General features: G+C 38.2%; 1 protein-coding gene and 2 long non-coding RNA genes across 4 annotated transcripts in view; all 3 read left to right on the top strand.

Moving 5' to 3' along the window:
- LOC310724823 (uncharacterized protein) overlaps positions 1 to 25,309 on the top strand; it is a gene marked incomplete at its 3' end in the record, with an annotated part of 83,793 nt that extends 58,484 nt beyond the window's left edge. Inside the window, exons 2-3 of one of the 2 annotated variants that reach the window (XM_083539185.1) lie at positions 15,324 to 15,422; positions 24,684 to 25,309. In XM_083539185.1, coding sequence (XP_083395311.1) covers positions 15,329 to 15,422; positions 24,684 to 25,309 — 720 coding nt within the window. In that variant the 5' untranslated portion in view covers positions 15,324 to 15,328. The remainder of the gene's footprint in view (positions 1 to 15,323; positions 15,423 to 24,683) is intronic. The other variant, XM_083539186.1, reaches the window with a different exon arrangement.
- Positions 22,041 to 23,201, top strand: LOC310732999. The gene is made up of 3 exons (XR_014535606.1): positions 22,041 to 22,089; positions 22,641 to 23,035; positions 23,136 to 23,201. It is a non-coding gene; the product is annotated as an uncharacterized lncRNA (long non-coding RNA).
- LOC310732997 lies at positions 23,202 to 24,125 on the top strand. The gene is made up of 4 exons (XR_014535602.1): positions 23,202 to 23,308; positions 23,571 to 23,696; positions 23,792 to 23,873; positions 23,988 to 24,125. It is a non-coding gene; the product is annotated as an uncharacterized lncRNA (long non-coding RNA).
- Positions 25,310 to 27,134: the final 1,825 nt, after the last annotated feature.

The following is a 27,134-nucleotide window of genomic DNA, read 5'->3' as shown; positions in this document are numbered from 1 at the left end:
CCTAATATTTATCTTTTTTTTTATTATTTTTTGTCTTTTACTCACTATTTAAGTTCATGTAAATTATAATTTCAGATTTCTATCTATTTATTTTCTTTATCTTTTCTTAACAATTTATTAGTTATACTGTGTTGAGCCTGTAATACTTATCTACACTGTAAATGTATATTTATCTTTGTTGCTTATATACTTTTGTATTCAATAAAAAAAACAACAACAAAGGCGACAGATGGCGCACCCTGACTATTTTATTCATTTAAAAAAAATACGTTTTGTTTATATAGTAAGCATACACAAATGAAAGCAGACCCTTTACAGATTTAAATGATGTATTACTTTGACATGTTTGATAAAATATGGCCAAACAGTTTAAGCTCTTTTTGCTGGCATCTGAAAAAAAGCACGATTGGGCGCCGGAGGCAATTCAGACTGCAGAGGGTTAATGAACATCAAACATCACTGAATTTACTAAAGTGGACTTGAGGAAAGAAAATGAAGTCATTGAATGCTCTCTGTGATGAAGAGACATTAGACATGATTGAAATTCAAAATCTTTATTTAAATAAAACTTTAAATTGAAATTCAATATAAAATGAAGATGGTGAAACAACATGCACGCTAAAGTACATGAAATGTTCGTATTTCACCATCTTCCTCTATTCCTGAATCATTTTCCATTTCTTCAAGTTTCTTCAACAGATCCTCGAAGCTGTCGACATCAAAGGCTGGTACAGAATCCAGGATCTCTGTGCTGTTGTGGGGGTCTTCAGTATGATTCTGGGCTCCAGACTGGTTAAAAAAGTCACAATCCTCATTTAACATGGAAAAGATGTCGTTGTTGAGCAAAGTGATTTCCTCCTCGTCCTCGAGCTGAACCTCACTGCTTGTACACTCAGACCCATAGCAGGTGCTGTAAACAGAAGTGCACAATTTTAGCTGCATATTAAAGTAAATGAGTGGCGATTATGGCGATTATTTAAGATGCAGAGTAAAACTTCATTTGCATGTCATTCTTCTGAAACTGTTCCAATGCAGTTTACTAACTCACTTGGTCTGGCAGAAAGTCGACTCAGAAACAGAAGGGAAAAGAGGAGGATCAAAGCAGAAGTTTTTAGGAGACAGCAGTTCTTGGTGGCTAAGGCCGGGGAACTGATCACTAACTTCAGGCACGAGGTCATGGACTGGTACTTCTTCTGGCATGTTCATGACTATGTGGTGGTTTGGTTGATGATCAGGTCTCCTCTGTGAGTCACTACTCTGCAAACTGCCTTTTCTCCTTCCCTTCTTTGAAAGCGGTTTATAAACCCAATCTACATGATAGAAAAGAAGAATTTAAAGAGTAAGAAGCAACATAAAAACAATAAAAGTGTCAGAATTGATGCGTTTGTTTTGTTATTTTGCCATTTGTCTATAAAGAAAGTTCACCTACCAGGAAATAACTGTTCGTGTTCCTGTTTAAGCCTCCATGATTCAGTGTAGTAGTGTTTCTTCTGTTCTTCACTCAGTTTGTTCCACTGGATCCCAAGCTGCATGCTGATCTCTGCAGAGCTGCTATTTGGATTGGCCTTGGAAAAGTTGGGCCTCTGTTTCCTCGCCCAAACCATGTAGGCATTCATTGGCCTTCTGATGTTGCCTTTTTTATCTCTGCACTTGGCAACGTTAAATGTATCTACAAAATAAAAGCTGTTACCCGTCTTATTATCTGTCATTATTTCTCCTTCTTTCTTCTGAAAGTCGCTCTTTCTGGCTGAAAAATCTTTTTTGGTGTCTTGGAGAGCGGATTGTTCAACACATTGACGCTTATCACTAAAAACAATTAAAAACATTTCAGCTGTTTGTTTGCGCTTCATTGCTGTGATCAGTAAATGTTTGTGTTGAACAGCAGCACAACAAAGTTGTCATGACAATAAAAGCGCGTCCAGGGCGCTATCAGAGATACTGACGTCACAAAAGAGGCGGGGCTTCAATGATTCAAATGCAGACGCGGAAGCTGAAAACGATGGTGTTAAGACAAGCAAAGTGGTGTGTGATTGTAAACCCTACACGAGTTCCTATAGCGCTCCTCTGTTTAGACACAGTAGGGTATTAAAATATTTAGAATTATATTATTTAATAGAAAACACGTGTTTGCAGTTTGGAATGTGATTTTGATAAAAAATTATGGGGTTTAATTTGAGGTGTAATTAGTTTGTACTGCATGTGGTGACCTGTTGTTGTGTTATATTTAAAGTGACCATTAGGGGGAGTAGAAGTGCATTGAAAATAGAGAATGAGAGAACACGTGATTATCGCGTGTCAGATGTGTGTTGTGAGCTATTAGAAAATAAATTATTCATTCATGCTACCTGGCCTCACTTCCTTCTGTTTCCTGACAACACTGCACTTTTAACAAGACTTTATTTAATTTCCCTTAGATTATTCATTATACTTACCTTCTCTGAACACAAACAGATTTTTTACTTAAACACATGGTAGTATTTATAGTCTCTGTTTATCTTTCAATTATAATCATCTACTTATTAAGACGTTTCTAAGCAAGAAATTATCATAAGAATAAAATAATCTGGTAAATTATTCACAAGGTAAATTAACTGCAATACATATTTTTTTATTGAATACAATCAGGTCCAAAACTGTATTTAAAAAAGAAAAAACATTAATGAAAGATGTGATTGATTTTGATCTGCTGCCAGTCTTTTTACAAGCACTTAGTGTTTTCTCAACTGGTCCACGACTACACCATAATATGTATGGGATTTTAATATCTGTATTAAAATAAGAAACTAAACTCCTATAAAATCATCTCAGCAGTATTAAAATCAAGATTTGGTGATTTCTGTAAAAACCTTGGTGTGGAATGGACGTCTCTGTTCACCTGTGTACAGCAGCACATGGGGAGGACAACAAATAATGACAAGAAATAAAAAAGTGACAAACTTCATTTAGATTTGACTTTTCCTCCATCACCCTTATAACTGACATGCCATCATTATACACACACAATGAATGTAACATTGATTTGAGGTGATCCATGAAAATAAAAAAAACACTTTCTATTAGTCAGTTCTATAAATGTTAGTTTTAAGACTAACGAGGCATAAAAACAATTTAAATGTTTACACGTGAGATTCGTAACACCACTTCCACAAATACAAAGTGCCCTAGTGTGAGATTTGATCAGTTCACAGCAAAAACAACTTCCTCCTTTCTGCTAAATCTTAATATTCAAATCCTTGTTTAGTCAATTATTCCCTGGTTCTCCTACAGCTGATGTTCTACTGTATACACAACACATCATCTACAGGAATCTTTGATATCCCCAGTCCTGAGGTGAGATACTGAACAGGAACGAGTGAGATGAGACTTTAAACTGTTGCTCAGAGACGAGTCCATAACATCTTCCCTTCATCTTCTTCCTCTTGATCTCTTCATCTTTTTCCTTCTTCTCCTGATCCCCTAGTGTTGGACAGAAATCCCTCTGTTACCTATAACATAAAGCTGTCCAAACACTATGTGCTCTGTATTTATCTCTATGTGAGGCTCATGACTGGTAGGAGACGAGCTGCTTGGAGGAGACTGAGTCCTCACAGGGGACGAGCTGCTTGGAAGAGACTGAGTCCTCACAGGGGACGAGCTGCTTGGAGGAGACCGAGTCCTCACAGAGGAGGAGCTGCTTGAAGGAGACTGTATAATAATAATTTGAATAATATCAAATTTATAATATAAAATATTTCATATAATAAAAATCAAAAGTGATCTTTCAGAGTTGAATCCCAGTGGAAACGCGACTGATCTGAAGCTGCTGCTTTTCAGCTGATACACACTGTGTGGTCAAAAGTATTTGGACACTTGTCTTTTCCAGCTAGATGTGGTTCATAAATTCACATAATTCACATGCACTTAAATGCACCATACAGCCAATTAACATGCAAACTGTTGAAACACTTCATAGAAACAGAATGTAGAATCACTGAAAGCATTTTAAATAGGATTTAAATACCCGCTACAGAGGGAAGCAGGAGCTTTTCTGTAGCTATTATTGCTTATATGTTCATGGCACAGGACCAAATATCAGTTTATTTTATCTTTCCATAATGAGATGGAATAAATCATAAATGCTGCGGTGCCAATGGAAGATTAAGGAGAGAAAGAGTCTCCAGGGACCATGATGATTTCTTGGCCTGGATGAGGACTGGCTAATAAGCTGATTTAGATTCCTACAGCTGTGCTCCTGGATCTATGTGCTGAATTGGGTCCAGTACTACAGAGGGAAACACACCAGAACCATGCCATCCCCGTCCAAATACAGGTTCTCACCACTCTGGGGTTAATGACAACAGGTTGTTTCTAGTGGGAAATAGCAGACAGGGAAATACTTTATATAAATATTATATATAATTAACTTTTTTCACAAAGACCTTATTTAAATATAATATCATTCTAATAAATCTCATGCTATAGGTCTGGTATCTGCACCTGAGTGCCATAATGCCTGTCATTTTGGATGTTATTATTAAGGTGGGTAGTCGATACATCAGGTTTCCCTTCACTGCGGCACACTGACCTTCTTCAGCACATGATTCCTTTATCCTGACACATAGCAGTGTAGGGAACAGACTACAGGCAGCTGCAGGACGTGATGACTGGCTTCTTGTTGAGTTTAACAACATGCAGAAATTGTAAACATTGTCCTGATGTAGTTTATAATATGACAGGTGACAGAGGCTTCACCCCTCAGATGCTCCTCACCTCCTGAAATGCAGATGTGGAGCTCTGGATGTCTCAGCTGGAAGATTTCTATACCACCCGGAAAAAGTGTGTAAGATTATCAGGGTGTGTGGTGTTTTGCACAATGTGGCACTGAGGACCAGTTTCCCTCTCCCTCCTGACCTCCCTCCCCCTCAGCATTATGACCCCGAGCCACAGCCCCCTGCCCCACAAGAGGGATATAAACTAAGTGGAAGAATCCATGAGGAGGTCATACGGCGTTTGTAAGGAAGACAAAAATAATGGTTGTTAATAGTGTTTATTGTGACTCGCTGTAGTAAAAGATTCAAATCAGTATTTTTGACAAGACAGAAATAAAAAATGATCAAAAGACGAGATGATCTACAAGATACAATAGCTTTACACTCAGCTTTATACTATTGACTATAAGTGTAAAACTATCATAAATACCCATTAAAGAAACAGAAAGAGGAAAAAGGAATGTTCAGACTCTCTGTTTCTCTTGTCTTCTTTTTTTTTTCTATTTCTCGTTTTCTTTTGAATGTTTTCTTGTCTCAGCTGAGCAACAATTTTCTCCCATCGCTCATGGACCCTCATATAATGATCTGTTTTATTCTCTGAAGTCTTCTTTTCTTCGGCACAGAGTACAGTGGCATCCAACTAGCAACACGTTCTTCCAGTTGCTCTTGTCGCTGATCAAATGATCACTCTCCTGCTCTGCACTATTTTTTACTTTCTCACAGTGATTCTGAGTATCCTGGAGCTCCATGGTGGTCTGTTCCAAAGTGACCTCAAGCTGAGCAACATGTTGCCCCATATTCTTTTGTTCTCTCGTCCAGCTCTCTCTCTCACATTCTACAGTTTTCTTCAGTTCCTCATTGATTTTCAGGAAAGACTGGAGCTCCATGGTCGTCTGTTCCAAAGTGACCTCGAGCTGAGCAACACGTTTCTCCACTTTCTTTTGTTCTCTCGTCCAGCTCTCTCTCTCACATTCTACAGTTTTCTCCAGTTCCTCATGGATTTCCAGGGAAGACTGGAGCTTCTTGGTCGTCCGTTCCAAAGTGACCTCAAGCTGAGCAACATGTTTCTCCAGTTGTTTTTGTTCTCTCGTCCAGCTCTCTCTCTCACATTCTACAGTTTTCTCCAGTTCCTCATGGATTTCCAGGGAAGACTGGAGCTTCTTGGTCATCCGTTCCAAAGTGACCTCAAGCTGAGCAACACGTTCCTCCAGTTGTTTTTGTTCTCTCGCCCAGCTCTGGCTTCTCTCAGTTATATCCTGTTCCTGCTGCTTTCGCTCAGAAGCCAAAGTAGCCTCCAGCTTTTGCACCATCTGTAGCAGAATGGCTTTCTCTTCTGTTATCTTCTCTATCCTTGGATTAGAAAATGCATCCAAATCTTTCTCTACTTTCTCCATGTGTTCCAGCTTCTTCTTCATTTCAGAAATCTGCTTAGTTTTCTTCTTTCTTCTGGTTTGAAAAATTTCTCTAAACCTTCTAAAGAGCCCCATGTTTACGTGTCTTTACTCAAACGCACAAACCTCGGAAATGAGAAACAGAGACGCATTCTGACTTACATACAGGTTGCCCTGCTGTGACGTCACAGAGAGATGCTCCGCCCTCTTTCTGTGACGTCACCCCCCTCTCTCTCTCTCTCTCTCTCTCTCTCTCTCTCTCTCTCTCTCTTTCTCTTTCCCACACACACACACACACACACACACACACACGCCACACTTACTGTGGCATGCGCACATTACAGAGGGAAAGTGCGGATAAATTATCATGGCGTCTTCACAACTTTTTTGTTGTTCCTGAGAGAAGAGCGATATTACAGTCATAAATAAGATAAAAACGGCTGTAAACTGTGTATAAAGCGAGTGAAGGTCAGTGGGACTCCATGCTCTCTGAGGACGGACCGGGTTAGCTTAGCATGCTAACTTCAGTAGATATGTCTGTTACATAATACATAGAGGTTTTTAAAGTCCAAACTGTCATTTATTCACATACAGTTAATAGATCTCCATAGAGAGAGCAGTTAGTACGCGGTATTTGACAGTAAACTGGGTTGAGAACCAGAAGTTGACCGGAGTGACTCTGTGAATGTTGCAGAATCATAAATGACCAGTAGGTGGCAGTGTGATGTGTATTAGAGCTCACTGTCACAGCAGGTCATTAGAAGTAGTGGAGCTCTAAAGACGTCATTAATAGCGAGGACAAGACACACAGCCTTAACGTTACAATTAATTAGTGCAAACACGTGGAAATATCTCTTTTTCGTTGTTGGTTTTCACTGAGATAAAGATTTCGGACTCTTTGTTGACTTGATCTGTTGCCCAAAGTTTATCAGACTATAATTGCAAAAACCAAAAAGATGACAGAAAAAAGACTAAGAGACCAAGGTAAAAAGATGCTTTCATTTACAACAGAAAACAGAGATTTGACGGAGGATATTATGGAAGTTGTTAAAGCAGGTGATATGCATTCCTACACTAATTACGATGGAGGAGTTATCCCTCTTCTGAACCAACACTCTCCGAATTGCAAGACAACATCGTGAGACTTGTGGCTGAAAAAATAAAAGAGAATGCGGATAATCTTGCAAGCTTGATAAAAAAAAAAATGCAGACACCATCGAGGCCTTAAAGGAATCATCAGAGTTTCTCTTCAACGAAGTTTAAGATATGAAAACAGAAATAACAACGATTAAGAAGGCAAGTGATGATCATCAGAAGAGAATAACTGGTCTGGAGGACCGGTTGAACGATATGGAACGCTATCACAGAAGATGGAACCTGAGGCTGTATGGTCTGCCAGAGCAAGAGGGAGAAGATGTTAAACAGCGTGTGGTCGACATCTGCAAGACACTCATTCAAGACTCCGGAGAGGATCTACGCTCCCAAGTTGATGTGAGCCACAGGATCGGAAGGAGAGAAGATGGCAAAACTCGACCGGTGATAACGAGATTTACGTCCAGGTCAACCAAAGAAAGAGTATGGAAATGCGCAAAGAACTCGGAATTCCTCAAAACAAAGAAGTTAAAGTTCGGCGAAGACCTGATCACAAAAAGACAAAGAGACACGCATTAAACTGTGGCCACAAATTGAAGAGGCACGAAAGCAAGGGAAAAGAGCTTTTTTCGTTGGTGCCAGAGCCATCATTGATGGTAAAGAAGTAAGATTGTAATGGTGAAAAAGCCCTGATATGTCGTTAAGAAGAAGAATGATGGGTAATTTGTCTGCCTTTCGTTAAGAAATTTTATCTCATTCCAAATTGCAGTTAGTAAAATGCAAGCTCATACAATATACATAAACTCTGAAATTCCAAAGGCCAGAGAGTTATAATCCATTGTTTGCTTGTTAAATACTTTGCACTCAAAAGGTCTAGAAAATCATTTTGTTTCTTTGTTCTACTTAAAACCTACGTTTTTTGTGTTAACTATTTGTTCTACCTGTTCACTTTGTCTTTTTCATTGTATTCACTTAATGTGAGGGGAATACGAGAACAGATTAAGAGGAAAGCTGTTTTTTTGTTTTGTAAATCTTTTAAGGCAGATTTTTATTTTTTACAAGAAACGCATGCTTTAGTCTCAGATTTTAATTTCTGGAAAAATCAGTGGGGAGACAATATATGGATGTCTTATGGAAACAGTAAATCAGCGGGTGTTGCTATATTAAAGGGCTCCTTTCAGGGAAAAATCCTAAAAAATGTAGTTCATGACTCAGGAAGATGGATAATTTTAGTTGTTGAATTTATGGAGGATATTTTTATTTTAGGTAATATATATGGCCATAATATTAGCCAAAGAAACACACTTCTTTTTGCTGAATTTGAAGAAAAAATAAATGCCTTGTTAAATTCTTTTGTTAATGCTAAACTAATATTTGGGTGCGACTGGAACTGCATAAATGATCCCATTAAAGACTGTCATCCTCAAAGATCCTTAAGAGGCACTTATGGAGAATTTACTAATCTCTGTTTGCACTTAAACTGTTGTGATGTGTGGAGACTAAAAAATCCACATCAAATCCAGTTCACTTGGAACAACAAAGATTTATCTAAGAGATCTAGGATTAATTTTTGGCTTATTTCAAATGAATTATTAGATAGTGTGAAGGAAACGAAAATAGAACCCTCGTTTTTTTCTTATCATAATATGATCACTTTAGCAATATGCATAAGGAATAGATCAATTAAATTTAAAGCAAATTACTGGAAATTAAATAATACACTTTTGAGTGATGAATTGTTCAAAGAAAAAGCCATAAAAATTATAAATGAAAATTTGTCAAAAGCTAAAAAAGATCAGATATATGGCAAACATTGGGACTATACAAAATTTCAGATTCGAAATATGGCAATTAAAAGAGGAAAAGAATTATCTAAGAAAAAAAGAATGAGACAAGACAGAATACTTAAGGGAATTATTCTTATTTATGAAAAGGATGAGCAAACACAAGCTGATATTAATATGTTAATTGAATTACAATCTAAATTGGATGATATCTATCAAAATCTGGCACGGGGGGCCTTCATTCGTTCTAGACGGAAATGGATGGAACATGGTGAAAGGAATACCAAATATTTTCATAATTAGAAAAAATAAATATTAGTGTTAATAATATATATAAACTTAAAATTAATGAGCAGATATCCGAAGATCCTAAAACAATTTCTGATTTTGTGAAAGATTTCAATAAAAATTGATATTCTAAACGTAGTAGCCATATTTCCAATTTTCTTTCTCATATTAAAAATGTTGCACAAGGTATTGACGAAACCCAGAAAGACGTTTGTGATCAAGATATATCCTTTGAAGAATTAAAAAAGAATTTTAGTAAGTTAAAAGGCAATAAATCCCCCGGGAATGATGGCTTAACAGGTGAATTTTATAAAATATTCCAAGATTATATCTCTGAATTTTTGTTATTGGTTTTTAAGGAAGCTATAGAAGCCCGTAAGCTCCCCCCATCTATGTGTCAAGGCCTAATTACATTGTTACCTAAACCGAATAAGGATTGTTTGCTTCTTGACAATTGGAGACCTATAACATTAATTAATAATGATGCAAAATTGTTTGCCCATATTTTTGCTCAAAGATTAAAATTATGTTTAGATACAATCATAGATGATAGTCAATCAGGCTTTATGCAAGGCCGACATATTAGCAATAATATTAGATTATTTTTAGATTTAATTGATTATAAGGATTATATAAATGATGACAGCTACATTTTATTTATAGATATATATAAAGCCTTTGATACTGTAAAACATAATTTTTTATTTGATCCATTAGATTTTTTTGGTTTTGGTCAATACTTTAAAAGGGCAATACAAACTTTATACAATGACTGTAATAGTTCATTTAAACTCCCGTGGGGAACGACTCATCGATTTAGTATTTCTCGGGGCATAAAACAAGGCGACCCAGCGGCACCCTTTTTATTTCTGTTAGTTATGCAAACGATGGCGTTACATTTGCATAATGATTCCTATCAAGGCATCAGTATTAGGGACAGAGAAATTAAATGTTGTCAGCTTGCTGATGATACAGCTATTTTTTTATAAGATCTATCACAGGCTAAGAAAAGTATAGAATGCCTTAATCTTTTTTCTGAAGTGTCAGGTTTATTTTTAAACATAAAAATATGTACTCTTTTTCCACTTAAAGATGATGGCATTCCTTTTACCCAATTTGAAGGTATTCCGATTAGAGAGGAAGTAACTTATCTTGGTATCAATATTTGCAAAGATCAGTTAAACAGAGTACAATCTAATTTTCTAACCCCTTATGCTAAAAATGAAAAATAAATTTGATATGTGGCTCATGAGGGATTTATCACTCAAAGGCAGGATTCTTTTGTCTAAAACCGAGGGGTTGTCTCGTTTAGTCTATCCTGCTAAAGTATTAGATGTACCAAAATCTTTTCTTAAAAAAAAACTGATTCAACTCTATTTAATTTCATATGGAGAAACAAGCCTCACTATTTAAATTTATGTAATTCATATAATCAAGGAGGTCTGAATGTGATTGATTTTGCTACATCTAATGCAATTTTCAAGTTGAACTGGATTAAAAATGATATTAAACATAAAGATGAGATGTGGTATATAATTCCAAATCTTATCTTTGAAAAAGTTGGTGGCATAGAGTTTCTTTTGAAATGTGATTTTGAGGTCAACAAACTCCCTATTAAGTTATCTAATTTTCATAGACAGACTCTCTTATATTGGATTCTTATATACAAACATAACTTTTCTCCTCATAGGCAGATCATTTGGAATAATAAATACATAAAATATAAGAACAAATCAATTTTCTATACTAATTGGGTTAAAAATTATATTTTAATGGTCTCACAGTTGATAAATAATAAAGGATATTTACTTACATATACTGAATTTCTTGAGAAATTTGATATTCCAATACCTCCGCGTGAATATTGTATTGTGATTGATGCAATTCCAGCAGGATTTCTAAGGCTGTTAAAGGGCCTCAGTGATTCTAAACCTTCAACATTTAAAAAAGAGATCTTATTAAACGGTATTGATATCAAAAATAGAAAATGTAATAATACATTTTTTAGATGTTTAATTCATTGCCCTGCAACATTTTGAAGTAAAAACTTCTGGAATAATCACTTTCAAAATATCAACTGGAAATTGATTTGGACTTATAACTACAAATTTATTTAAATTATAACTATAATTTATCCAACTAACTATTTTCTCAAGAGATACAAAGCCGATCTTTCTGAATGTTGTGTTTTTTGTGGAATTGATATAGAGACTGTTTTGCATCTTTTTTTTGAATGTATGTATGTTTAATTTTTCTGGACTGATGTTGAATATTTATTTACTAGGTTGAGCGGATCTAAAATTAACATAAGAAAAAGAGATGTCATATTTTATTTTGAAAATAAAGATATAGATAAAAGTCACATCTTTATACTAAATCTTTAAATATATTTAGGTAAGTTTTATACACACAAATGTAAATGGTCAGAAAGGAAGCCCAATATCTCCCAATTCAAAGTTGATCTGAGGATTTATTTTGAAACTCTTCAAGGTCTTTCAAATAGGAAAGCAACCAGAACTATGAACATATTCAAAGAACTAAACTCCTCTTTTTTATTGTGATTATTGGTATATACCCTCATTGTTTCTTTTTTCTGTCTTTTTTTTGTTTTGTTTTTTTTCTAGGAAATGTGAATACCATGTTTGTAACATTTTACTATATTTTTTATTGTAAACTGTTCATTATATAAAATAAATAAATAAATAAATAAATAAATAAATAAATAAATAAATAAAAAAAAAAAAAAAAAAACTTGCTGTGACAGTGAGCTCTAATACACATCACACTGCCACCTACTGGTCATTTATGATTCTGCAACATTCATAGAGTCACTCCGGTCAACTTCCGGTTCTCAACTCGGATTCACTCGCTTTATACACAGTTTACAGCCGTTTTTATCTTATTTATGACTGTAATATCGCTCTTCTCTCAGGAACAACAGAAAAGCTGTAAAGACATGATATTTTATCCGCTCTTTACCTCTGTAATGTGCGCATGCGCATAGTCCGGTTAATAGAGACCGGGTTACGTCACAGACAGAGGGCGGGGCATCTCCCTGTGACGTCACAGTAAGGCAACTGGGAACGCGTCTCTGTTTCTCTCATTTCCGAGGTTTTTGCTTGTGAGTAAAGAGGCATAAACATGGAGCTCTTCAGAAGGTTGAGAAAGTTTTTTCAAAGCAGAAGAACAAAGAAAACTAAGCAGATTGCTGAAATGAAGGAGAAGCTGGAACACATGGAGAAAGTAGAGAAAGACTTGGATGCATTTTCTCTTCTAATGATAGAGAAGATAACAGAAGAGAAAGAAGAGAAAGACGTTCTGCTACAGACGGTGCAAAAGCTGGAGGCTACTTTGGCTTCTGAGCGAAAGCAGCAGGAACAGGACATAAATGAGAGAAGCCAGAGCTGGACGAGAGAACAACAACAACTGGAGGAACGTGTTGCTCAGCTTGAGTTTATTTTGGATCAGACCACCAAGAAGCTCCAGTCTTCCCTGAAAATCATTGAGTTACTGGAGAAAACTGTAGACTGTGAGAGAGAGAGCTGGATGAAAGAGCAAAAACAACTGAAGGAACATGTTGCTCAGCTTGAGGTCACGTTGGAACAGACCACCATGGAGCTCCAGTCTTTCCTGAAAATCCATGAGGAACTGGAGAAAACCTTAGAATGTGAGAAAGAGAGCTGGACGAGAGAACAAAATAATATAGAGGAACATGTTGCTCAGCTTGATGCCACTTTGGAACAGACCACCATGGAGCTCCAGGATGCTCAGAATCACTGTGAGAAAGAAAAAAATAGTGCAGAGCAGGAGAGAGATCATTTAATCAGAGAGAAAGAGCGACTGGAGGAACGTGTTTCTCAGTTTGAGCCCACGTTGGATTTTGAGGAAAAAAAAGACGACAAAAGAGAGAAAACTAAACTTGACATAGAGGAGAGGAACAACTTACAGCTTCAGACCAACAGGGGGCTCCAGGATACCCAGAATCTCTGTGAGGAAGAAAAGAAGACTTCAGAGAAAAAAACAGAACATTATATGAGGGTCCGAGAGCGATGGGAGGAAATTGTTGCTCAGCTGAGACAAAAAAACCTTCAAAAGAAAACGAGAAATAGAAAAAAAAGAAGATGACAAGAGAAACAGAGAGTCTGAACACTTTTACTACAGCGAGACACAATAAACACTATTAAATAAATAAAGATTTTGAATTTCAATCATGTCTAATGTCTCTTCATCACAGAGAGCATTCAATGATGGTATTTTTTTTCTTGAAATCCACTTTAGTAAAGTCAGTGATGTTTGATGTCCTTAAAGAAAAGGAATTTGACAGAAACTGAAGTTGAGGTATTTTCTTGCAGCTTTAGTGCTTTGTTCATTTTGAGCTCTGAAAGCAATATAGCTGACAGTTAATGTGGGGCAGAACCTGATTCACTTAAACATCTGTACTTTATAATTAATCACATGGATTGGCTCAAGAAAGTGGATGATCTTTCAGCAGTCATTCTGACAGGGTTAACACTGGATTCACCTCACAACACCTGAACACTACTGCTGGATGGAGCAGCGGGTGCGTGCACGAGCGGCGGTTGGTGAATGGAGGGTGGAGCCGGGGGGAAACGAGCGGTGGGAAGCAGATCTGTGGCTGATGGGACTAATCAGTGTGCTCTGTTTTAGTGACTGGTGACGAGGAGAAAAAGGAGAAAGACACCGAGCAGAGCTGCGCACGTGTGTGTGTGTGTGTGTGTGTGTGTGTGTGTGTGAGAAGTACAAAACAGATTAACAAATCCGAAAACAAAATAACAAAACACAAGTCAGACAAACCGGAAAATGTAGGTATAGTTTGTGAATGTAAACTTACCGATCATTGGACAAGACACCTGTCAGTCAAGATATACAGGTGAATGACAGGTGTCTTCTCCAATGATTGATAAGTTTCCATTCACAAATGATACCTACCTTTTCCGGTTTGTCTGACTTGTCGCTGTGTTTTCGGATTTGTTAATGTTTTTCGTGCAATGATTCAGACAAACCGGAAAAGGTTGGTATAGTTTGGTTTCCTTTGCAGACTTTCCTGAAGCCCCTAAATTAATAATGGTCATAGTGACATTGGTAACATTGCATTAATGTTATAATATCTGATAGCCATTAGAGGGCACTCTCGTGCTGCATGTGGGTGTGTTTGCAGTGTGCAGAGTAAACGAGTAAAAAACGCTGTGCAGTCATGTCTCTGGTTCTTTCTGCGCATGCTCCGAACTTAATGGGATAATATGTGTTTTATAGCATAATGATGCAAACATAACAGTATTTACATTCATCACATCACTGTGCTGGAAAACAATACAAATTAAATAAAAAAGAAGAAAAAGTGTAGAAGAAGAAAAGCGGGACAAAGACAGAGGTAATGTGATGTAATGAATGGTGATGATCATATAAATAAACTCAGTTTAGTAAAAGTTTGTGAACAAACTTTATATTGGTCCAGTTTTTAAAGTTTATTCTAAAAGTTATAAATAGTGTAATAAGTGGACAAGAAATATGAGTTGTTCATGTCACACAGATTTTTTATTTATTTTTTTATTTCAATTCAGTGTCATTACAAAATAGGTTTAAATTTGTAGAGATTTTATTTGGACAAACATATCGAACAAAAGAAATCAGCAACATATATTGTTCATCCTGTATCAGTCGACCTCTAGGTGTGAGTTTAAATGATATGCTCAGTTGTATGTATGAGATAATTGTAGTCTGGACGGTGAGACGCCACTAAGCGTTAATATTATAATAATTACACTGATCTATTAGAGACGCTTATCAGAAAAGTCCGAATCAAATCCACTCACAAGTGCAGCAGATTCATGTGATGTGAAATAAAGTCCTAATGGCAGCAGCATTATACAGTCATATATATATTTCTATAAAAGAGCTCTGATACGGATTTCAGTCTTTAAGAAGAACATCTTCAGAGGGGGTTTTTCTCGTCCTGGTATCATAAGTGTAGATAAACATAGGTTGTGTTTAATTGACAGCCCTGATGAAGTCTGATGACCTGAAGAGGGTGGAGCTGAGACTTCAGACAGCAGACGGACTTCTGAGGAGGAACATCAGCACCACACGAGAGGTTAGAGGTCACCCAACCTGTAATTAATCCTGGAGGAATTAAGTGTGATTAGAGAGATAGCGTTTAAATGTATTAATGCAGCTGTGTGTGTGTGTGTGTGTGTGTGTGTGTGTGTGTGTGTGTGTGTGTGTGTGTGTGTGTGTGTGTGTGTGTTACTGCAGTTATGATAATAATAATAAGAATTATAAGTATTTTGGGGGCTGTTATAAATTGTTTAAATCTTCCCTCTACCTCTCCTTTATTAGTGTAGTTACTGATAGAAAAAGTGAAAATCTTTTTAAAACAACTTTCATGCAAAACATCTTGTGGCTTAATTAGATGAGATTTGCCTAAAAAAAATATCATTGACACTTTTCTTTCATGTGAACAAGCTTTTTTTTCACAAGACTTTGTCTTACACTTCCAGTGACTGTAGCTGAAGCAGAAAGAAGCTTTTTAAAACTGAAACTAATCAAATGATACCTGAGATCCACCATGTCACAAGAGCACCTCAGCAGCCTCGCTGTCATAAACATCAACCATACAAGTGCTGGTCAGATTTGCAACGATGATGTAATTGATGACTTTGCAACAAACAAAGCAAGAAAGATCTGTTTTTAGGAAAATGACTTTGTAGTGAAAAATGTATTTAATTTGTTTGTTGTGTGAATTGCCAATTTATTATTATTTATTTTCATATTGTATTTATGTATTTATTTGTAAATGTATTTACTGTAAAGATAAAGTAAGTGCAGATTGTTGTTAGTTATCTTTTTAGGTGGCAGCAGGATGGGAGCAGGTCATGACGTGGAAAGGAGACTTTTTGCTTGCAGGCTTCCTGTGACGTAGCTTCCTGTGTTTGACTGTGTTTTTAAACAAACTTTACTATTTATCTCTCCTTTTTTGTGTGTCTGCCTTTGAGCACAGGTGAGGACTCGTTCGATGCCCAGCTGTGAGAGCGGAAAGCGGCGCTGGAAACATCCCGGGCGGACGCTCACTCGTCCCAGGTAAATTCCTGGGTTGAATCTAACGCTCCCAGCACCTCAACTCCGCGTGTTTCTCTGCCCAGGCCCACGGACACTGGATGCTGCAGCAGCGGAAGACACGAGCCAAGCCCCGGTCCAGGACGTCTCCCCCACCACCACCGGCCTTCGAGATCTCGACCGAGAACCGCTTCGCCCCTCTCCGCGAGACGGAACGTCATACTGTGATTCTTGGAGATTCCATCGTCCGGCATGTCCGCGCTACCGGAGACAAAGGTAAGGTGCACACTCGCTGTTTTCCTGGTGCTCGTGTTCTCGATGTCGCTGCACAGGTACCCGCGATCCTGTCATTCCGATTCAAATCAGTCCGATTGAAAGATTTAGCGGTGGACTTTTTACATGAGACGTTATCTGAACTGATGTGATGTTCACAATCGGGAATGACTTTGTGACGTGCACTTTGTGTATATTTTCTGAAAGGAATGATAAATGAGCCGATTCGAGATCTGATACGGATGCCAGGTGAAGAGGAGGTGGAGATTTGAGGAAGCACATTTTGTCCCTCAAGTATTGGGTCTTATCAACAGCATTAATCGTGTTAACGCATTTGCATGGAAGAATTTTTATTTTGTTCGGTTTATAAAAAGGTTCATGTCATGAATCCTCTTGTGCGAGTATTTTTTTTATTATTTTTTTTTGTCTGAATCTTGATGTTATTGTTACAATAATTATGGGAGTCACGTGATTAAGGAATGAATGATACGGACCAGAAGAGATGAGGGTGAGCTACTCATTCTGTTTATCATCATTTGTCTTTTAGCTGCCTTGTCATATTTTCATTATTGGAACTAATGTCAGAGTTCGTGTATGTAGACGTGTGTATGGGTATCTGCTTATTGGAAATGTACCATTTTATATTATTTCTGATCAAAGGAACGAAATGATCTAAAGAACCAAGTCACTGAAATGATGCCATCTTCCAATCACTAGCAGTGATCAGTAATACTGATGAGTGCCATACGGGGGCACTAATGCTTCGAGTAATACCAGGGAACGGATCAACGAATAAAAGAATGCTCTTAGCATGGAAAACGATGCATTTGTGGCCTGTACACAATAAGATAGAAGATAGACAAGAAACAAACAGCAATAATCAATAGACTGGAAAGCTTACCGAACAAAAGTCCAGCAGGGGGCGCTCGCCTCTAACCCGAGTGTGTGTTTCTACAGAGAAACACTACAGGAGCTCATGTAGAGTCGCGCCGTCACCATCTCTGTGACGTAGCATCCCTGATTGGTGCAACAATCTTTTTAATCCACCAATGAAACGTCATAGTCAAATGTCATGCTGTCATAGTAACATGCAAACATTGTAAGTCCACTATTGAATCGAAGGCCGTTGTTGAGACCAGACGTTTGTTTACTGCAGTAGGAATGTTCACTTTAAAACTGCAACAACATACAGAAATATTGCATTCTCATTTCTTCAATTACACTAAATATTGACAAATATATATTCTGTATATGTTCTAGATCTGTATTGAGCAAGTATAAGAGAGAACATTAAATATGATGTCACATGTAGTGACAGACATTTTCACGTTGTTCTAATCAACAGTATTCGGGGACATGACTGCGAGTTCTCCAGAAGAACAAATGCTGGTAATGTACAGTTCAAACACACACTGTTTTTCACACAGAATAAACTAAAGCCCATCACTTCCTCATCACCTAAACACACTGTTCATTTAGATTTTACTTACCGCAGCCAAACGGCCTTATTTTGTAAACCCCTTGATCACTTACTCTGTCTTTAAGGGAACTAAACGAAGAGGAATGAATGAAAAGTGGTATCCAATCTGCGATATTATTGGGGACCTGATTATGGTTCAGAACGATCTATAAAACATAACTGACTACTAAAATCAGATTGTCAAAATGTCCATATAGAGGAATGTGAGCGCAACTGGCAACCGCTCTAAAAGGACACGGCTCTGATTTGATTAAACAGAGTGAAGGGTATTCATGAAGTATATCAGAATTGTACAAATCAATGAAACTACTTACTCTATGAACTCTATTTGAACGAAATCATTACTGAGTTTGGACCAAAATGATATCTGTATGCTAATGTGTGCTAATCAGGAAATACGTTCTACCTACCTTTCCTAGCCTGACTTTAAAATCCCACCCCTGTCTGGCCTGCACTTCCTCCCTCACTCTGCCCTGTCTTTCCCTCCTGCATTGCCTGAGTTTATCTCACCCACATTACTTCACCCACATTACCATACCTAACTGTGCTATATGTAATGAGGCACACAGGGACAAGGTAGAGACTTGGAGGTTGTTCGATGTAGTTGTGGGAAAGGTCAGGGGTCATGTGTGTACCCTGGTGCTTTGAATTTGTCCCTGTGTGTCCTTTTATAGCTGCAAGTTTCAAATACTGTTTACGTTACCCTTCAAATAGCTTTAGCATTTTTGTGATTTTTATGCCAAACTTATATGCTGTTTGTGTTCCAGTATTATTACAGTGCTCCAGTACATGTGGTGCCTCCTCAGCAGTACTCAGTCCATCCCACAGGATTCAATACATGCTACACTGTACTCCCTGGACCTACTACCCCAACAAATGGTAAGTTGATCATGCCTTTCCAGTCATCCTTACAAAAAGCCTGGTTTTCTTGTAGGATGTTATGATCCTCACAGCTTACATGTTGGTCTTTAATTGAAACTGATACTGTTCTTATTAGTGTCGGCTGCAGGGATGTTCTACTATAATGATCAGGCCGTGTACAACCAGACTCCATTCCCAATGGTCCCTCCACTGCAGCAACATCCATCTACCAAGAGGAAGAGGAAAACGGTGCGTGTGCTTACTCTTTGTTTCAGTACTGGTTCATTTACTGAGTATATGAGCCTCAATTATTTTTTATTTTTTTATCTTTGACTCGTCTAGTCTGTGATTTAATTGCTACTGTCTCTGTTGTCTACAGATGAACAGCTTGAGAGTTATTCAGTAAAATCTGCTGCATTAGATGGCGCTGAAACGTCTACCTCTTCAGCTGAGCCCGGTCCTGCACAAGCCGTCACACCAAAGCCAGATAAAACAGAGCCTGTGCACGTGCCCCCAGAGGTTCCAGCTTCTGCTCTATTCACCATCGATGAGCCGAAACAGACACAGCTCCTCGTCCTGACGACTCCCGATCGCTCAGAGAGGTGAGTTTAGGGATCGTCGCTGTCCCTGCACTGGATTTTAATTGGTCAAGATCTTTTACAATGTGACTAAATTAAACGTGTAGTCCAGCATTTTCCAACATGTTTTAATTAAGACGTATTGCAAATTGTTAAACTGTTGTGCATGTTAAACGGTGTTGACTACAAAAGTAGCCTGAAAGAACAAATCCGTACTTTTAGAAATAAGACCCGTACTTTTTAAATACGTTTTCTACAAATAAAAGAATTAGACATCTTTAAATTTCAATATGCAATATTATCTTTTGGTAATGGCGTATAAAAATCTCACATAATCCTTCCTTTTTCCCACAACTGACCTTTGACTTTCATTGTAATCGAGTCATGAGTAACGTTTTCTGCTCATCTCAATAAACTAGGAGGCATGTTAGCTCTTGGTTGTAGTTTTTGAACATGGACTACAAATACTGTAGATATAAACTGAGGTGCCAACACTGGAGAATTTCTTTAAATAACTATATATAAAGATAGAAATGCTGTCGTTCACTTCGGTGAATGTGTGAAACCTACATTTACACTACAAATTCACAGTAATCCTGGTGTTTTATTATTAATTGGGTGTGTTTGTGTGTTAGGATAAGCCAGAGCTCGCTTTCCAGCAGTCTGACTTTGACCTTGAGCCAGTCTCAACCACAGTCGAGAATTCCAGTGTGTCTCCTGTGATTGTGGAGCATCTGGCTTCAGCAGAAACACCAGCAGATGAGATCGAAGCGCAGGAAGCCGAGCCGCCGAAGAACGAACCCGAGCCCAGCTCTGAGGATGAAATGCACAGTGAGACCTACTTCTTCTGACTCGCACACTTCATCATGTTTTTCACTACTTTTCATGTCTGCTTTTGCTCGTTCCTTTCTCAGAGCCAGAGATGGAGAATAAGAGGATACAATATAGTAGAGACTTTCTTTTGAGCATCCAGTTCATGCCTGATTGTATGCAGAAGCCAGAGGGGCTTCCACCCATACCTGATGTGGTGCTACACAAGGTAAGCCTCCTGACATGTGGGCTTTATTTGAAGTTTAAAACCAAATAAGGAATATTGTTTCACAGATCATTGCTTCACTCTCTGCTTTTACAGTGTAACCAAAATAAGTTGCCACCGGACCCACAGGGGCTCAGCTCCAGAGACTCAAATATCTCAAATATTCCAGCAGGAATAAAAATATAATCAAAATCTACTGAATTTGCAAATGAAGCTTCAAGTGGATAATCTGTTATCAGGCTTAAACCCGTCCTTCTGTAACATTTCTATGGTATCTTCATGTGTAATATTTGTATTTTTTAATTGAACAGATTTTTAGTTTTTATGATGATTGACTTTTCCAGGCCAGTAATCGTGAGAGGCTTCAGGACGAGCTGGAGGAGGCGAAAAACAAAGCTCGCAGAAAAACCAGGGGTAACGTCAAGTTCATCGGGGAGCTGTTTAAGTTGCGGATGTTGCCCAAGTCCATCATTTATAACTGCGTGGTAAAACTGCTGAAACAAAATGACTAGGAAAGTCTCGAGTGCCTCTCTATTCTCCTCAGGACCGCCAGCAACGAGATGGACTTGAAGAAGGCCAAGGTAAACAACCAAAGACGCCATTGTAGAGCATTTTCATTGCACAGGTTAACAGAGCACTTGCTTATAATTTATAGACCAATACAAAGAGGCTTGGAGAAATTGCTAGAGCTCTATTACATAAAAAGTATGCTTCCTATTGTTTAATATTCAAACAGCTGTTCCAAGTGTAACCGATGAAATGTTTATGAAACGCCAGTGAACATCTGCTTTTAACAACTCGTCACGTCTGAGAGCTGTAAATTTCTTCTATTAAACATGTTTCCCAAAGTACTTCTATTGGAACTATTGGAACAGTAGAATAGGTATTGGAGCACGACTGCTGAATTGTTGCCTAATTTTATTCCTCCTTCAGGTACAAATGGATATGTACTTTAAAAAGATGGAAGGAATTGTGAAGGGGAAAAACCTCATCACGTGTTCACTTCATGCTCCAGGACGTCATTGACCTGCGCCTGGTCAGTGAACTTGTTTGTTTGCCTACTAGATGTGCATCCGTGCTTATATTTAACAGTAGTACATACTGAAATGATAAGAAAACAGTGAATGACGTGTCCGATTCCTCGTTTTAGCACAACTGGGTATCACGGAGAGTTGTAGAAGGACCGAAGACCATTGAAAATATCCACATGGATGCCAAATTTTAGGAGCAGGAGGAGTAAAGAAAAGTTCAAGAAAAGCTACGATCCATGGGCATGAATAGGCGAGGTTATAGAGGGCATATGTGTTCTAGACTAATCCTTTTTACAGCTTAGTCCCCTTTCTTTTCACAGCACTTAACCAATGCACTGCAACTTTTTGTTGTTATTTCTTGTTTCTTCTACAGTATTTCCGAGTCATGAGACCATGAACACTGTGAGCATGAACATTACAATAGACCCCAACAAGATCCCTAAAATCAACAAGGTACTGACTTTACATGTGCAGAAACATGCTTTTCAAATGCAAGCTTGAACTATTTCAGTCAGCATTTAAAGCTTGAGATGTAGATGAACTTAAACCTGCTGGTGAAACAATTTACGTAGTTGAAAAGTATTAACCTTTAAGAGTTGCCTGAACTAAGCGTTAGAAATCCCCCAAATGTTTGTGGATTTAGAGCTATAGGAGAGCTGCTTTATTCCTCTTTTAATAAAAAACTTTTGAAACATTTTTTTTCCCGTTCTTCCATTTTTCATTCTGCAGCGTCTTCTGTGTTACCTGTTCAGAGTTTAGCGGGTGGTGCATCAGTAAGAATGGTCCATGGGGAAACACGGTGCTCTGTGTGTAGTTAAATAGACTAAGCCAAGTTTTTTGCCTCGATGCTTTTTTGTATTCGAATTACTCGAGTTACACAATTCACACAATTTAAGTAATGTTATGGAATTCTACTTCAAAACTGGCAATCTGTTAAAGTACACGTTTTTCTACCAGGTTTATAAGAAGCAATAATATTTAAACTGAATTGTGTTTGTGTGTAGTTACCAGCAGATGATAAGATTTATTTGGGACGGAATTTCGGGGGGCGACGGCTGAACTGGAAGAACGGCTGCAATGGAGAAACTAGCGCTAGAGCCACATCCGGAGCATCAGGTGAGTCTGTAGTGAATGTAGTCTGTGTCCTTTTTCAGCTCTCTCCTGTGTTCATGTTGTGAAAATATTCAAAGCAGGTTGTGATTGTAGGTGTTGTTCTTGAAACTTAATTCAGTTTAATGCATCAGCATTTTTAGTCATGACACATCATGTCTCTTGTGTTTCAGTAAAACTCGACACAGTGCCAGACTCGACTACAAACAAGCCTGCGCTATCAGAGGAGGAAATGGAGAAACGCTCTAAATCCATTATCGAGGAGTTTCTACACATAAATGATTACAAAGTAATGATCTCATGCAGTGTCTTATGATCACATTTAGTTGAATACACATCGGTTATTATCGTGTTACTGCGTCACATAATCGCGGTGGGTTCGTGTGCAGGAGGCCTTGCATTGCGTGGAGGAACTGGACCAGGGCGGGATGCTGTACGTTTTTGTTCTGGTGGGTGTGGAGACCACGCTGGAGCGAAACCAGATCACACGTGACCACATGGGTCATCTGTTCCATCAGCTGCTGCAGGCTGGGATCCTCTCCACATCTCAGTTTTTTAAAGGGTGAGTGACATTCCTGCACCACACAGCTCCGTCTCCCACTGGCGCCAGAGACACTACTGTCTGCGTCATGAGATGTCCACAGCTTGATGACATATTTACACCCAATGGGGTTATTGTTAGCATTATTATGAATACGCTTGCGTTTACATTTGGTCATTTTTTTGAGAATTTTATGAGAATCAGAATCCTTTATTAAGACTTTTGTCTGTGTTTTTTTTTGCTCTCTTTCCCCCCATTTTCTTACCGATCCTTGTTTACACAGGTTCTCAGAAACCCTCGAGATAGCAGATGATATGGCGATTGACATTCCTTATGTATGGCAGTACATAGCGGAGCTCGTTAATCCTGTGCTTCGGGAAGGAGGAATCTCTTTGAGAGAATTATTAATGTATTTACAGTTACATTTGAGACTATACATATACATTTTTTGCTGGAAAGGAAGTTGGTGTTTGTTTTTAATTGTTGATTTCTTGTGAATTCCAGTGAATTTAGCAAACCACTACTTCCTGTGGCAAGAGCCGGCATATTATTTGCAGAAATATTGAACCTTCTCTGCAAACAAATGGTGAGCTGTGAGATCTTCTATAGAATATGACTGAAAAAAGGAAAGTATTTTGTCATACTAGTTGAAAAAAGTTCTTTTTTGTTCAAGTCATTGCTGTGTTTTTCTTCACTTTAGAGCCAAAAGGAAGTGGAGGCCTTATGGAGGGACTCTAAACTGAGCTGGGCTGATTTTCTTCCTGAAACCGTGGATGGGAACAACTTCATTACTGAGCAGGTGAGCTGTTGGCTGCACACTAGATTTAGACTCCACTGGAAGATCTGGACCAAACAGGATCCAGTGGGCAGTAGAATTTCTACTACTTGAGTAATAATAATAGAAGAGCTGAGTAAAAGTGACAGCATAGTTATTTTATGAAATCATTTCGCTTGAAAATTGCTTTGAAATACTATTGTTTATGTCTGATCTAATCGCTTGACTCGGCATATTTTTGGCTGGTTGTTACAGAGGGCTTTTAAAAATGTGACGGACTTCTGAGGAGGAACATCAGCACCACACGAGAGGTTAGAGGTCACCCAACCTGTAATTAATCCTGGAGGAATTAAGTGTGATCAGAGAGATAGCGATTTAAATGTATTAATGCAGCTGTGTGTGTGTGTGTGTGTGTGTGTGTGTGTGTGTGTGTGTGTGTGTGTGTGTGTGTGTGTACTGAAAAATGTATTTAATTTGTTTGTTGTGTGAATTTTACAATTTATTATTATTTATTTTCATATTTTATTTATGTATTTATATTTAAATATATTTACTGTAAATTCGTATTAAAGATAAAGTAAGTGCAGATTGTTGTTAGTTATTTATCTTTTTGGGTGGCAGCAGGATGGGGGCAGGTCATGACATGGAAGACACGAGCCAAGCCCCGGTCCAGGACGTCTCCCCCGCCACCACCACCGGCCTTCGAGATCTCGACCGAGAACCGCTTCGCCCCTCTCCGCAAGACGGAACGTCATACTGTGATTCTTGGAGATTCCATCGTCCGGCATGTCCGCGCTACCGGAGACAAAGGTAAGGTGCACACTCGCTGTTTTCCTGGTGCTCGTGTTCTCGATGTCGCTGCGCAGGTACCCGCGATCCTGAACGAGAACTTCGCAGCGGTTGTTCTTCATGCCGGAACGAACAAAACCCGGCTGAGGCAAACGGAGATCTTAAAGAGGGATTTCAGGATCCTGGTGGAGACGGTACGCAGCACATCACCCACAACGAGGATCATAGTGTCAGGACCTCTTCCCACTTACCAGCGAGGGGCTGAGAAGTTTAGTAGACTCTTTGCACTAAATGAATGGTTACAGTCATGGTGTCGAGAGCACAAACTTCTCTTTATTAATAACTGGAACTGTTTCTGGGAGCGTCCGAGGTTCTTCCACCCTGATGGCCTGCACCCCAGCAGAGTTGGAGCAGCAGTGCTATCAGATAACATCTCTAGGATACTACACACCATCTGACTGGTAAGACATCAGGAAATTTACGTCTATGAGAACATTTATACAACAAACCAAATAGTTACAAGTTCACACACAGCCCAGTTTATAGAAACCGTATCTATTCCTCATATAGTAAAACCAAGAATTAAATACACAAGATCCAGAAATAATCTTATTGCAGTTAAAACTGAAAAATGCCAGATAAGCAAACACCAAAAAGTTGTAAAGTTTGGTTTTTTAAACATCAGATCACTTGCACCCAAAGCACTGATTGTAAATGAGATGATCACAGAGAATAATCTCTCAGCACTCTGTCTCACTGAGACCTGGATTAAACCAGGTGATTATATGGGTCTAAACGAGTCGACACCGTCAGGATATGTTTATAAGCATGAGCCCCGTCAGACTGGTCGTGGGGGAGGTGTAGCAACCATTTATAGTGCCTCTCTTAATGTTAGTCAGAGATTAGGATTCAGCTTTAAATCATTTGAAGTGCTCGTTCTTAAAGTTGTACTTTCAGACATGCATAGAAAACTCGCTCTGGTCAACGTGTACAGACCCCCAGGACCCTACGCTGATTTTCTTCAAGAGTTTGCTTATTTTCTTTCAGACCTCTTGATCAATTTTGATAAAGTGCTGCTTGTAGGAGATTTTAATATTCATGTAGATGATGTAAACGATGCTCTAGGATTATCATTTGTCGACTTATTAAACTCTTTTGGGGTTAAACAAAACGTCACCGGACCAACTCACTGTTTTAACCACACACTAGACTTAATAATATCCCACGGAGCAGACGTCACTGATATAGATATTTTACCTCAGAGTGATGACATCACTGACCATTACCTCATACTGTACACACTACCGGTAGAGCAGATTAGCCGTGTTTCACCAAGTTATCGACTTGGTAGGACTATTGTTCAGACCACTAAGGACAGATTCATAAATAACCTGCCTGATTTATCTCAATTCCTCACTAAACCCATAACTGCTAATAATCTTGATGAAATGGCTAACAACATAGACCTTATCCTCACTAGCACATTAGACACTGTTGCCCCCATCCGGTTAAAAAAGGTTAGAGAACAGGCACCTGCACCTTGGTATAATAGTCATACGCATGTCCTCAAGAGAACAGCACGTAATCTGGAGAGAAAATGGAGGAAAACTGAATTGGAGGTATTTAGAATTGCGTATAAAGACAGTATGCTCAGCTACAGACAGGCGCTAAAAGCTGCTAGAGCTGAACACCTGAGCAAACTCATAGAAAACAACAAAAACAATCCCAGGTTCCTTTTCAGTACAGTCGCTAAATTAACTACAAATCAGGGATCTGAAAAATGTGTTCCATCACAGTTTAGTAGTGACGACTTTTTGAATTTCTTCACTGAAAAAATGTATAGCATTAGAAAAACAAATTGAAGGAAGTGTTACATACAGCTGGTGAGCCTCTTCTCAATATTATTAACTCCTCACTATCTTTAGCTCACGTCCTTAAATCCCTCAAGTTCCTGCCTTAATTGGTAATAAAATAAGAAATAAATACATGGCTTGATTAATTATTGTGCCAAATACAGCATCCAAAAAAGAAACTTTACCAACTTATTTTATTTTACATTGACAGATCAATATTTATCATTTTCAGTTTTATTTTAAAATTAGCACCATTATTTAATTTTCCCTTTTATTTCCAATCTTATTGTTTAATAATTACTTTCCTTTTTATGTAATATTTTTATTTGGCACATTAATTACTTTATCAAGCCATTTTGTATTTGTTTACTACCAATATTGGCAGCGTTCATCCTCCAATTTGTTTCATGTATCTGCATTATATATATAA

The sequence above is a fragment of the Silurus aristotelis genome, assembly GCF_946808225.1.
Source record: "Silurus aristotelis genome assembly, chromosome: 1".
NCBI lineage: Eukaryota > Metazoa > Chordata > Actinopteri > Siluriformes > Siluridae > Silurus > Silurus aristotelis.
This window is presented reverse-complemented; position numbering and strand designations above follow the sequence as displayed.